The 13,505-nt window shown below is 40.6% G+C and overlaps 1 protein-coding gene across 6 annotated transcripts in view; it reads left to right on the forward strand.

Moving 5' to 3' along the window:
• The window catches only part of TMEM150C (transmembrane protein 150C), an 85,040-nt gene extending 74,462 nt beyond the window's left edge, over positions 1 to 10,578 (forward strand). For all 6 annotated transcript variants that reach the window (XM_001493769.7, XM_070263612.1, XM_023637842.2 and 3 more), the window contains 3 exons: positions 1,748 to 1,875; positions 4,518 to 4,695; positions 8,342 to 10,578. In XM_001493769.7, the coding sequence (XP_001493819.1) occupies positions 1,748 to 1,875; positions 4,518 to 4,695; positions 8,342 to 8,550 (515 nt within the window). In that variant the 3' untranslated portion in view covers positions 8,551 to 10,578. The remainder of the gene's footprint in view (positions 1 to 1,747; positions 1,876 to 4,517; positions 4,696 to 8,341) is intronic.
• Positions 10,579 to 13,505: the final 2,927 nt, after the last annotated feature.

Here is a 13,505-nt window from a genome sequence, read left to right on the forward strand (position 1 = left end):
CCTGACTAATATCCATACACGCTTCATTAGCAGATGTCTCCCATGATGCCCTGTGTTGAGGTTTCTGGTGTTATCTAATAGCTTCTCTATCTGATGATCACTGTGCATCAGAGTGCTTACGTTCAGCTTCTCCTCTCCCACTTCCTCCTCCTAGTCCCATCCTAAAAAGTAATAAGAAATAGTGCTGATTTTGTCACCCTCTAGGATAGTGATTGCCATTATTAATAGACTTCTGATATAATTCCATTAGGTTGGAAAACTATTGTCAACTCAAGTATTATTTATTAATTTTATGATCAATAGTGGACATTAACTAAAACAAAACATATTAAAAGCTAAATTAGAGCTGAACAATTTGAGATTTCATATATTATGGTTTATTTCCATTTTGTTTCCCAAATCCAAACATTAGCCAAGGTATATCCCATTCTTTGATCAGAGGCGCTTGAAAGTGAAAGTCAACTTATTGAGCTTAACTTCATAGCTTGAAACTATGAGATTCAGCATTCTTGGGAAATGCCAATTTATGGATAGGTTTTCTTTTTTCATGGCTACTAATAATGGCCTTAATCAAGGTAGAACATTTAGCAAATAATTACCTATTTAATTGCTGTATAAATAGGGTAATTCTTGAATTTCTAATTTTCTTGCCTGCTAAACCTTAATGTCAGAATAAATTGTTTTAGGAAGTAGTAAGTGCATTTCCTTATATGTAGACATAATTTATATTAACTACAAGTGCTTTTTTTTTAATCATGTGTAGACTAACCTCTCCCAGCTTTCTGTATAAATATGAAAATAGCCCGGCACTAAGCAATTAATAAAAGGAGATTCTTATATTAGTGTCTTGAGTATGGACCATCCTCAAGGTTACTCTTAGAAGTTGGGTTTGAAATCTAGGTAACTTCCTTCATTCTCTGTTCAGATTCTTTAAGAAAAATTTGCTTCAAAAGATAGAGTGGTCTTTTAAAATGAGTAATTAATATCCTTTGGAAGAACTGAGCTCTCTCATTATAACCAGTATGATTTTTAGTACATACCAACCTGCACAATCTGCTATCCAGATTTCATAATTTGATTACTATAACTGTTCTAATTTGGATTAACTGTCTTTGTCCTTTCACCATGAACCCCCCCCGCCCCCACCCCCCAGGTAGACTCAGAGGGAAGGGGGAGTAAGGCAGTAATGAAGGGCTCTGTCTACCAGTCTTTGTCTTCCTTTCTATCCCAGGAGGGATTTCTCTCTCGCACAGGGACCAGCAGGTTTATCGAGACGTGGAACTTTGTCTTCCTCCCCACGTTTCCTGCCCTGTGTGTTCTGACACTGTTCTAAACTAAAGGATGACTGAATCAGGGAATTCTCCTGCCATGGGCTGTCTTTATCCCCGTCTTATTTGTTGTGTGTCCAGCCTCTGCAGTGTTCTCCTAAGCCAGTCTGCCTATGCTGACCTCGTTTTCGGAAACTCTGAGAACAACACTATTAACAGTTCTGTCATCCTTGCATCACCCAGATAACATGTAGCACAGCTGCTTCAACTCCTCTCCTCTTCCCCCAGGTTAGGGATAATAAAACCTCTAAATAATCATAGGCATCTATGGAAAATTTCTTTAAAAAATTGTCATTTCAGAGATTTAAAAATGTACTGTAGCGATGTTTAATTTTGCACATTGTGGCTTTAGAATTGTGCCTCATAGTCTAGGTTTATGATTTAAATTTTGTAATTTTAACATTTTGTTATATTCCCAGCTCTTGTGGTAGCTGTTCTGCGCTTCATCCAGCTGAAACCAAAGGTTTTAAATCCGTGGCTGAATATTAGTGGATTGGTGGCGCTGTGTCTGGCTTCCTTTGGCATGACCTTACTTGGTAATTTTCAGGTACTTCACTTGGCCTTTTTCACTTCCATCTCACACTTCACCTATCTGATTATCATAGCCTCTGAGTTAAAGTCACTATCTGCCCATATACTTCTGCACAAATCTGTAAAAAAATGCTAATAGTGGTTCCTAATCTGCACAGATTCTCCAGCAGTCAGCCCTTATGGTCTTTCAGCCTGGTCTCCCTAAATTCACATTACACATGTGAGGTTGCTCGCTATGCATTGGAAACACAGCATGGCTATTCAGGAAAGTAGCTACTGAAATAGCTGTATATTTTCTACAAAGGATTTCAAAGTGCTTTATACTTTTTTCCACAATAAATTGTATCCTAATGTACCTTTCTAGAAAACTAATAGGATCATTACCTTTCCATAATTAAACACGGAACATCCTTTTTGGATGAAAGCTTGCATTTCAGATTAGCAAGTTCACACACCAGTCAAGTTTGGAAATTCAGAATTTCCCTAGAACACCTATGACTTGTACAGATATACTAACACTAACTCTTCTTCCCAGAAATTTAGAAGCCCAAGGTCACAACATTTAAGAATAATGTCCCTTGCCAACACGATCATACCCCGCTCTTGACCCGAATGACGTCATTTGTAAAATAGGCAAGGAGACCCCTGAACTTTGACAGTAGGTGTCTGATTTCCCTGCCTTCTCTCCCTCCCCAGCATCCTCCAACCGATGCTATGTGTTGTTGCTGGAAACTTCCTCCTTGCAGTCAAACACTGATCATCACACCTCTCTGTGTCTATTGAGTGAAATCCAAATGGCACAGACATCCAAGAAAATATGGTAGTGGGTTTTCTAAGACTGTCTCTTGTTCTAATCCTCAGTCCTGATAATTCAGGATGACTTGTTCCCCAAGACTTCCTCTGGCTTATAGTAGCAGCTCAATAAGTATTTTTGACTTGATGGGTCATTTGCAAGATAGGCAATCCCACCAATTTCCTTAACTAGGTCTAGATCTCATCCCATGTCAAGCTAGACAACAAGAAAGCTAATTCTTAGAACATGTTGGCTAGGACAGTGAATTTTCAGGGGAATATTTGAGAGGTTATCCTGTTAAGCTCCATAATGTTAGGGCATGGAGCATTTGTTAGTGAGATTTGGGTGGGAGTCCCTCCTCCACTTACCTGTCCATGCTGCGGGTGCTGGCATGTTGTAAAGTGCTCAACAATTATCATTTCTCTCAGCCAGGCCTGGAATGGAAGTTCCTGAGTAGATGTTTTGTTCTTTACTAAAGTCCTAGAAGAATCCTAGAGATTGGGTTGTGTTGGTGAAGCACAAATATTCAAAACCATGAATGATGATGCTACATATGAAGAACACTTTCTGGAGTATCTACAGAGAATACACAGGAAACAAATAAGAAGTTAATTGCTTGTGGGGAAACCAGGTGGCTAGTATATGAGATGGGAGACAGACTTTTCGATCATACTCTTAAAATTTGTAAAAGTTTGAGCCATGTAACTATATTATCTATTTTTAAAATTAAGTTAAAAATAATAAGTGAATAGACTATATGCAGTATGGAAAACCAATTTCCTAGAAGTAAAATTTGATTTGAGGAATTATTATTTAAAATAAGTATCAAAAATACATTTTTTGAACTATGAGGGAAAAAAGTGGCTTCTTCCAAAAAACAAGACAAATCCTACAGCCAAAAACAATAGAAAAAACTGTAAGGGGAAAGTAATATTGATTTGATACAACCATTTTTCACAGATGAATGTCAAACAATAAAACATCTGAAGGCAAGAGCAATTCAAAAAAAATATTTTCACCATGTTTTAAAAGCCATCTTTTCAACAATAGATTTTATTTTCCTATATGTGCAGTTTAAAATATACGTAATTAATAAAGGTTTTTTAAGTGACATATATTTTTAAATACAACTGGGTAATGATTGAGGAGTTTACATTTCTAACCCCCAACTAAAATAACTTGAATGGGTCTCCTTTAACCTATTAAAAGGCTTGACAAGGACTCTTCAAACCCTATTGTCCTTTAATGGGTCTCCAGATATGGAAAAAGCTCATAGGTAGCAGTTTTCTTATAAAAGGAAAACAAAACAGAACAAAGTCCCATTAACAATGAATTGGTCACATTACATAAGCCAGTTTTGTAGGAGTGAAGAACAGCCCAAGTATTATTAGTTGTCTGTGCCAATGAAATCTTGACCTACCTAGAACTGGTCCTCTTCAGTCAGTCAATACAAAGCCAGATCCTGGGTCTCACTTCTTAGTATGGAAAACAAAGTTTTGGGTGCACGTTTGTAGAAATTTTGACATTTCCCTTTTCTGTGTAACTCTCCTGCCTTTTCTTTTACTTTTCCACAAAGCTTTTCTGGAAAATAAATTCGAGGAATAGATTATCACTGCCAGTATGGCTGTTCTAAAGAAATCTTTTGAGTTTTGGCGGTAATATTAATATCTCTTCTCCTCAGAGTTCAAGTCAATTGAGAACAGGCATAAAGAGCCAGTGGAGATGAAGCACTTTCATCTTTCTAAAGTCTATCATCCCATTATGGGGATATCAACTTACCTATTCTTCTCTCCCTCATGTATTCCATTGGCTTGTATGTCTTTTCCAAATGGACCTCCACACGTCATTATCTGTTCATCCCATAGCTCACGAATGATGAGGAAATCCATAATGTTGGAACTTCCTTGACCTTTGGATTTGGCACATTGACCTGCTGGATCCAGGCTGCACTGACACTCAAAGTCAACATCAAGAACGAAGGACGGAAAGTTGGAATTCCACGAGTTATTCTCTCAGCATGTATCACTCTCTGTGTGGTCCTCTGTATCCTTTAAATGTGAAAAGGTTCTTTGCCAGTGAGAGTAAAACATAGAGGGGCCGACCCGGTGGCGCAGTGGTTAAGTGAGCACTTTCCGCTTTGGCGGCCCAGGGTTTGCCTGTTCGGATCCCGGGTGTAGACATGGCACCACTTGGCAAGCCATGCTGTGGCAGGCGTCCCACATATAAAGTAGCAGAAGATGGGCACAGATGTTAGCTCAGGCCCAGTCTTCCTCAGCAAAAAGAGGAGGATTGGCGGTAGATGTTAGCTCAGGCCTAATCTTCCTCAAAAACAACAACAACAAAAATAGATAACTTGTCTATGTGGAAAATTGCCACTCCCACTTGGTTAGGATATACTATCAGATCATCTCAGAATCTTAGACAAAACAGAAAAGTAAATGGGTATAAAAACTAAAACTCTCAGACCTATTTTTTGTGCCAAAGAGGAGATGGAGAACTAAAAAGAAAACAACTCTGCCTTCTCGAGATTGTTTTAATCCATAGGAATGGTGTCATAGATCCTCCTTACCATTAATGATATAAAAGCTTCCCTTTGTGAAAAGCATAGAGTGCATAACCAAAAGAGAATTGTGATTTTTTCCCCCTCCATCTCAAAAAAAATTTTACTTTATTAATGGCCTTGTTATTTCATTTACTTTATTAACTCTAAAATGAATTTCGAGGAACAAATACATTTGTATCTTTCAGGAAAATAAGTAAGCTTTCCTGGAAAACAAAGTCAAGAACTAGATTACCACTGCATGTATAGTTGTCCTAAACAAATATTTTTGAGGTGCTGTTCATTTTCCTTCCTCCCCTCAGAGTTTGAACCAATGGAGAACAGACAGAAGGAGCCAGATGGGGATGAGGAAGTCAGCCTTTATTCCTGGGAAACTTGGAAAGGAGAATGCCATAGGTCTCCTATCTCACACCCTGGAATTCAACTTATCCACCCAGTAGCTACCAGAGAAACCAGGGAGAGGCAGAGGAAAGCGAGCGCTTCACTCAGCTTAACCCCAAACAGATCCCAGGGAAAGAGACTAGTCTAGGACGGAGCACAGGGACCCCCACTTACTGGTAGTGTGGCCCAATGGAAGCTGGCCAGTTCCAGTCCCATCAATCAGATCAGTCACTCATTCTGTGGTGATCCTAAGTGTTCACTCCAGTAGGTCCTCAGGACACCAGAGAGGAAGGGAAAGGTTCCTAGATGGTAGGCTGTATAGTCATGCGCTGCATAACGACATTTTGGTCAATGATGGACTGCATATATGACAATGGTCCCATCAGATTAGTACCATATAGTCTAGGTGTGTAGTAGGCTCTACCATCGAGGTTTGTATAAGCACTGTAGGGGAGGAAGAAATTTTCCTCTACCCTCTAGGTTCTTCTGGCTGATCTAAGAATTAAATAGACATGAGACAGATTAACAGGAGAAAAACAAACGTAAGTTTAATAACATGTATACATGGCAGAAACCAGGAAAACCAAGTAACTCACCAAAATGGCCAAAGCCCTCACCTTAAATACCATCTTCAGCTAAAGACAAAAGAAGATCTGGGTGGGCAGAGTCAGGGATTTCAAAGGGAAGGAAGGCGATTCACAGATAGGTGAAAAGGAGCAAACATTTGGAAAACAAGTGTTAGTTTGGCCACACAGAAGCACACAGAAGGGAGCCCAACAAACAGGCTTTTCTGGGTTCCTCCTTGTCTGCCACCTAGTTCATGTCATGCTAAAGTGATAGCTGGCTTCCCAAGACAGGTTTTTTTAATCTGAATTCTTTTAGGCAGTTCAGGGAGAGGTAACAAGAAAAACTTTCTGAGTCCTTTGTTTCTTAAAAATAATCAGCCTAAAATAATCCTCATCTTAAAGAAACACATTTTGGGGTGGCAGATTTTGTCCACTTCAGTACACTCTCTGATGTTTGCATAAAGACGAAATCGCCTAATAATGCATGTCTCAGAGTGTATCCCGTCCTTAAGCCATGCATGACTGTGTAGCTAACACAATTACACATCTTCAACCATGTAATAGCCAATATTTATTGGGCACTTATAATGTGCTAGGGGTTATTCTAAGCACTTTAAATGTATCAACTCCTTTAATTCTTACTTAACGACTAAGAATAGGGAAACGCAGAGGTTAATTTACCGAAGATCACACGCAGTAGGTGGTGATCTTAGTTTAAACTCAGGCTCAGGTTTTGCACGCTTAACCACTGTGCCATCCCTCCTTTGAGAAGGTGGCTTTAAAATATGAAAACAGTTAGCTTTCAGAGACATTCTCTGGTAAGCGGAGTATTTGAAGTCTTTTATTTCTTCTTCCCTTGCAAACTGCCATTCAATCATTTTACTGGTTTTCTGAAGTTCTACAGTCACATTAGATAGAAAACATTTAAGGACTTGAAATTTAAGCTGAAAAACTTGCTATTGCTAGCAACCTGATAGAATATTTGATGAGTAAAAAGATCAGAACTCTGCCAGTATGAGATTTGGACATTTATCCCTTCTCCATTAAGTGATAAGTTAATATTGCTTTGGCAATATTTTGAACCCTCCGTCAGAAGAGTATTGTAGACTCTAAATTATTCTGAGTTATGAGCTTATACCAAACAGTTCTGATCCATGTGGTTTCTGAAAACTTGGAACCATCTCTTGGTTCCCGGGTGAATGGATCCAACCCTAGTCAGGGGAGCAGAATTTGGCTGAAGTAGTTTCACATACTCTTTTGCTCTCTGAAAGTTTCCCAAGATTTTAGGCTTAAGTTTAGAATTAATTTTAAGGAAGCATTTCTGATTTTTCTAAATAAATGTATTTAGTTCTCTTGGCCTTTCACTGAAGCATGCTATGAGCCCTCTCCTTCCCCATCTGCATATATACTAATGTGCGTATGTGTATGTATGTATGGGGGGGTGTGTGTACCCCATATACATTCAGGCATAGGAGTCTCATCTGTTTATTGTTTCTTTAATTGCATATTTTCATTGGGGCACAAGTTTAAGTGTTACACCAGGAATGAAACTAGCCTATACAGTGTTGTCTGAAAGACAATAGTAAAAATTGGACAGAAGAGGAAGAGGGGCCTCTTAGACATTATCAGTAGCGTGGAGACAGATGCAGCTTAGACGGAGGTAGTTAGTGATTTCGTCTGTTCAAAATTATTTCTGCAGATATAATGATGACTGAATGCATGGTCCTTTGCAGTGATTTTTTAAAAGATTATTTTTCTGGCCAACTAATTACTTCGGAATTGTAATCCTTTAGCTAATCTCACAGTTTATTAAGAAGCCATGGAGTGTGGTGGTTGAATGCGTAGCCTGGGAGTCAGAGGGCTTGTGTTTGAATCTCAGCTCCACCAGTTTATACCTGTGTTACCCGTTTGGCCTCAGTTTCCCTATTTTTAAATGAACTGATGATGATAATAGGATGTTCTGAGGAATAAGTTAGATATTCCGTGAAAGCACCTAAAAGCATGCTTGGCACAAAGAGCTCAGTAATGTTATCTCACATTATTCAGGTCGATGTTTGTGTTCAGCAGCTCCGTCAAGCTAAAGGGGGACAGCCAGACTTTTCCTGTAAGCTGTCTCTGCCCTGAAAAGAGCCCAGTTCTGATGTGGCTGATGGGAGTACTTTCCTTGACTGCTTCCTCCCAGACTTCATCCTCATGTCCCAAGGCATCCACATGTATGCAGCCAGGGTCCAGTGGGGCCTGGTCATGTGCTTCCTGTCTTACTTTGGCACCTTTGCTGTGGAATTCCGGCATTACCGTTACGAGATTGTCTGTTCTGAGTACCAAGAGAATTTCCTAAGCTTCTCAGAAAGCCTGTCTGAAGCTTCTGAATATCAAACCGACCAGGTGTAACTCGTCAGTTTTTCCTTGCTGGTGAGGCAGGTGTGACAGTGTGGGAGGGACCAGGAGGACACACTCATAGGACTTGACACATAACCTCATGACACATTTTACACACACACACAGACACACACGTTCATGGCCACATTTGCCAAACGAGCTTTTCAGGGTGAGTTATTTCTTTAATGAAAAAGCACAAGCCCTTATGTGTCAAAATACATGCTGTTACACGGAAAATATATGCACGACAGAGCAAGAAGCTTGTGCATGAACACCTCTCTTCCCCTCTCTCTCCAAGTCCCCCCTGCTCTTCTCATTCTCTCCACACATTTCAGACATCGTGATCGCCCTACCATGGAGTGGGGCAGGCTAAATGCAACATGGGAATAATGCCAACTCCCGAAGTTGCCTTCAGATCCAAAGGGCTTGGAACCAGCTCATGAGGAAGTTCTGAATCTGGCACTACAACTCTTGAATGGAAACTGTGTAGAGAAGTGATCCTGTGTAACCTGTGGAAAGGCATGGGATCGAGGATAGGACTTTCCCACAAAAACTCCCTTCATCATTGTTCAGTGGTTGGCTGCACGCATTCAATGAAAAGATTACGCTACAAACTGTGAGCGTGAAGCCCACCACCGTGATTTGGATTTTACTGTGACTGAGAAATATTTCCAAATGTGAATATTTGTAGGGACATTGTCTGCCGGGAATGGAACAAGATGGCGGCAGCAAGGATGCGGTTTCGTTTTTGCTTCCATAGTATGCTATGTACAGTTTTTGTTTTATATTTCAGAGTTTGCCTTCTTTTTTTTCTTTAAGTAGCTACTATGAGCCTCTCAAAAAGGCCTCCTGGACAAAGAAGATGTGGGCCAAATGCAAGAGCTGAGCTTGTTTTGAGTTCGACCATGATAAAGGGAAAGAAAAGGTCACTTGCAGGCTTAATTTGCTGCTTTTATGTTTGAAGCTAAGAAAATGTTCACAGAAAAGCACAAAGAAATATGTGTGGAGGTAATAAAAAGAGCTCCTGCTGGACATTTATAAAAGATAGGATTTTTAGAGCATCTTGTTGGAAGTCCAAATCAGAGGAGAGTTTCTTAATATGTATCTATAGCTCAAATTTGGTATTTGGGGGGTGGGGCGGGTTAAGGGCTTTTCCTACTTGGAATTTGTAGAAGCCAATTAAAATATTACCCTCCCTCCCAAAAAAAGTGGCGCAGCTGGTCCCCTGCTGCCCAACACGTGGTTCCCACCTGCTGAGAGTTCAGAACTCAAACTGTAGGCCTGGGCTTTTGAGGCTGTGCTTCACAAAGAAGAGCAGACTTCTGAATTCGAAATGTGCTAGAGTGGGCCAAGTTGACGGACTCTCCATGAGTGCACTTTGTTTCAAGAAACCCCCAGATTTACTTCCTAGGGGCCTGGGATTTCATGGAATATAATGTGAAAAACACTTTTTTAATTCAAACGCTGAGTTTCTTGAGGAGGGAGTCAATGACTTTTCATCTCTATACTGATCCCCACCCCCTAGCGCAGTGCCTGGCACAACATTAGGTGCTCAACAGCTGTCAATGGAATAAAATTACCGGTCATTTAGGGTAGGAAAAAGGAGTGTCGGAGACTCAAAGATGAGTCAGGGAGAATAGAAGACGGCTGTTTCGTGGACAGGAGTGGAAGAAATCATGACTAGGGGTCAGATGGCGAGTGAGAATGCCTATAAACGTGAGTAAAATGCGAGGAAAAGAATCAAGCAGAAGACATTCTCCTATTAAAAAGGCATCTTACTGTAAATAGTCCAAGGTGACATTTATTATTTTTGAATACTGCTTTTGTGTTTTTTTTCATTTTTACATTTTAAAAATTTTATCAGAGAACAAAGATTTATGAAGCTTCCTTTTACTCTACACAATCCAAATTAAACAGCTTTTGGTGATGCGCTGTACACTTTCTTAAGAGAATATCTAACAGCACATTTTAGCAGAATCAAGCAATGACTGGCATTATTCATTGGGATCTGACCACTAAATAAAATTCTTTTATGGAGAATTCTGGTTCCTTTGTTTTTTACCCTAACATTTCTTCCCTAATACTGAAGAATGTATAAAACTCAATCAGACATTAGGTTGTAAAGGAACACCTCAGTGTCACACTGGCAGCATATTTCCAGGGTGTTTTCCAACATGAACAACCAATTTTCTGATTCTCTGGACACCAACTGGGTGCCTGTAGTTCAGTTCTGACACTAACTACCCAGAGTTATCATCAGACCCCGCAGGTTTAAGGGCTCAGTCCCACAAGACTGCCCTCACTCATTTCAGATGCCATGCCAGGTCACCCACACCTGTGACCAACTTAGCTATAAAACTGGGGGTTCCCATTACTCCCTTCCCTTTTAGGTTTGATAATTTGGTAGAATGGCTCACAGAACTCAAGAAAACACTTTACCTCCATTCACCTGCTTATCATAAACGATATAATTCGAGATCAGCCAAATGGAAGAGGTGCTTAGGGCAAGGAAGGGGAGGGATGCAGAGGCATGCCATCTTCCCAGGGTTCAATGTGTCCACCAAGCCAGAAGCTCTCTGAATCTCACTGTTCAAGAGGTTATAGAGCTCCATCTCCAGCACCCTCTTGACCCCATTCCTGGAGGTCAGTGGGTCAGGAGGTCTCATCACTTCATCTTTTTTGTGACCAGCTCCATCCTGAGGCTGTCTAGGGGGCCCACCCTAAGTGATCTCATTAGCATAAACTCAGGGGCTCATTATGAATAACAAGACACTCCTATCACTCAGGAAATTCCAAGAGTTTTAGCAGCTCTGTGGCTGGAACCCAGCACAAAGACCAAATATATTTTTGTATTATACTACACATATAAAGATCAAGATTACAGAACCTGCTGGGAGTTTTCTAGGAGGCCAAGACCTGGGAATCTGCATTTGGAATGTGCATCCTGGGAGGATTCAATGCCGATGGCTCAGAGAACAAAATCTGAAATACACTAAACGACATCTTTTGGTAGTCCAGCTAAATCTCTTGAAAACAAAGTTGCCCTCCTGGTTAAGAGAGACATATTTTAGAAGCAATGTTAACATTTTAAAGGATCAATAGTTTTGATTAAGTGAACTGACAGTGTTTTATTACCTGTGTTATTTATTGGGTTTTCTTTGCCCCTGCTATGGGAATGTCAATGAAAATAACCCATAACCAATCTATAAATGAAAATTTGGGTGAGATTATTCTGAACCAAAATGTGAGGACCACGGCCTGGGGCCTTTCTTCCGGAAGGAAGAAAGGGCAGCAAAGAAGTGGGGTGTACAGAGTGGTTATATACCCCCAAAGAGGGTGTTTCACATAGGATTGAAATGTCCCTTTTACAATAGTCACAAGACTGCTCTGTCGGCACAGCGATTGATGGATACAGCAGGTAGGTCTGCTCTTGGTGGACACAGCAGGGTGGCAAGTCTGTTGTCTTGTCTCGAGCTGGGTGGTCAAAGGTGAGCTGGGTGATCAAAAGTGAGCACAGCAATCCGTTCCTAGCCTAAGGAAAGATGCTTATCCTTAAGGAAATGCCAATGTGGGGGGAAGTTGCACCTTTATCTTAAGGGCATTTGTTCTTGCTATAGTAAATGTTTAAAGCAGATATACAATGCATGCTCAATGGCCATGTCAGGCCCTTTTGGAAAAACAAAGGCCCAATTAGGTTCACACTAAATGGCTTCCTCATATACTCCAATATATCCTATTGCTTGCTATTTCTGTTTGTCATGAAAGTCAAACTTTCGTATCTTGAAATTTATAATCTACTGGTTACAATGGAGACTGGACCACCACTGTTTATTTTGTTTTTGTCCTTAGGCATTGTGTCAGTCAGGAGAGGTTGGGTTTTACTATCCCAAAGTAAAACTAATAAAACAAAAGTTCATTTCTCATATTAGACGTCTATCCAGGTTGAGGAAGGGGGCTCTGCTCATTGCTATGAGTCAGACTCTGGCTGAGAGAGGCTTCACCTCAACACGTTGTAGGGAAGGAAGACATTTTCCTCTACCCTTCTAGGTTGTTCTGGCTCGTCTAAGAAATTGACATGAGACAGAATAACAGGAGAAAAATCAAACAAAGTTCATTAACATGCACACATGGGAGAAACCCAAGAAAACTGAGTAACGCATCAAAATGGCTGAAATCACCACCTTAAATACCATCTTCAGGTAAAGACAAGAGAGGATACTAGGGGTAGTGGTTTGGGACTGCAAAAAGGAGGAAGGCAATTCACGTGGAGATGGAAGAGCAAATGTTTGGTAAACAAATGTTTGCCACGTTATGCAGGGACAATGGGACATGGGGAGGACTTTGATCAAATGGGCTAGGTTCCTCCCTGTCTACCACACCTAGTTCATATTATACTGTAGTTATCTACAGTGATAGCTCCTTCCTGAACAGGGCTTCTATCTTAAATTCTTTTAGGCAGTTAGGGGGAAGGTCAAAATTTCTTCCCGAGTCTTTTGTTCTTAAAAATAACCAGCCCAGGGCCGGCCTGGTGGTGCAGTGGTTAAGTTCACACATTCTGCTTCTCGGTGGCCCAGGGTTCGCCAGTTCAGATCCCGGGTGCAGACATGGCACTGCTCAGCAAAAGCCATGTTGTGGTAGGCAACATATATGTGGTAGTCCCACATATAAAGTAGAGGAAGATGGACATGGATGTGAGCTCAGGGCCAGTCTTCCTCAGCAAAAAGAGGCAGGTTGGCAGTAGTTAGCTCAGGGCTAATCTTCGTCAATAAATAAATAAATAAATAATAAATTTAAAAAATAACCAGCCCCAAATAATCCTTTAGCCAAAGAGACACATTTTGGTATGGCAAGTTCTGCTCCCCTACACATGCTTCCACAATTGCTGACAGCCAAAAAAATGTGGCAGACTGCTCACTGGTTCCTAAAACTCCTGCTAGGAAGTGACAAATATCACTTAGCTTACATTT

This window comes from Equus caballus, chromosome 3 (assembly GCF_041296265.1).
Source record: "Equus caballus isolate H_3958 breed thoroughbred chromosome 3, TB-T2T, whole genome shotgun sequence".
Taxonomy (NCBI): domain Eukaryota; kingdom Metazoa; phylum Chordata; class Mammalia; order Perissodactyla; family Equidae; genus Equus; species Equus caballus.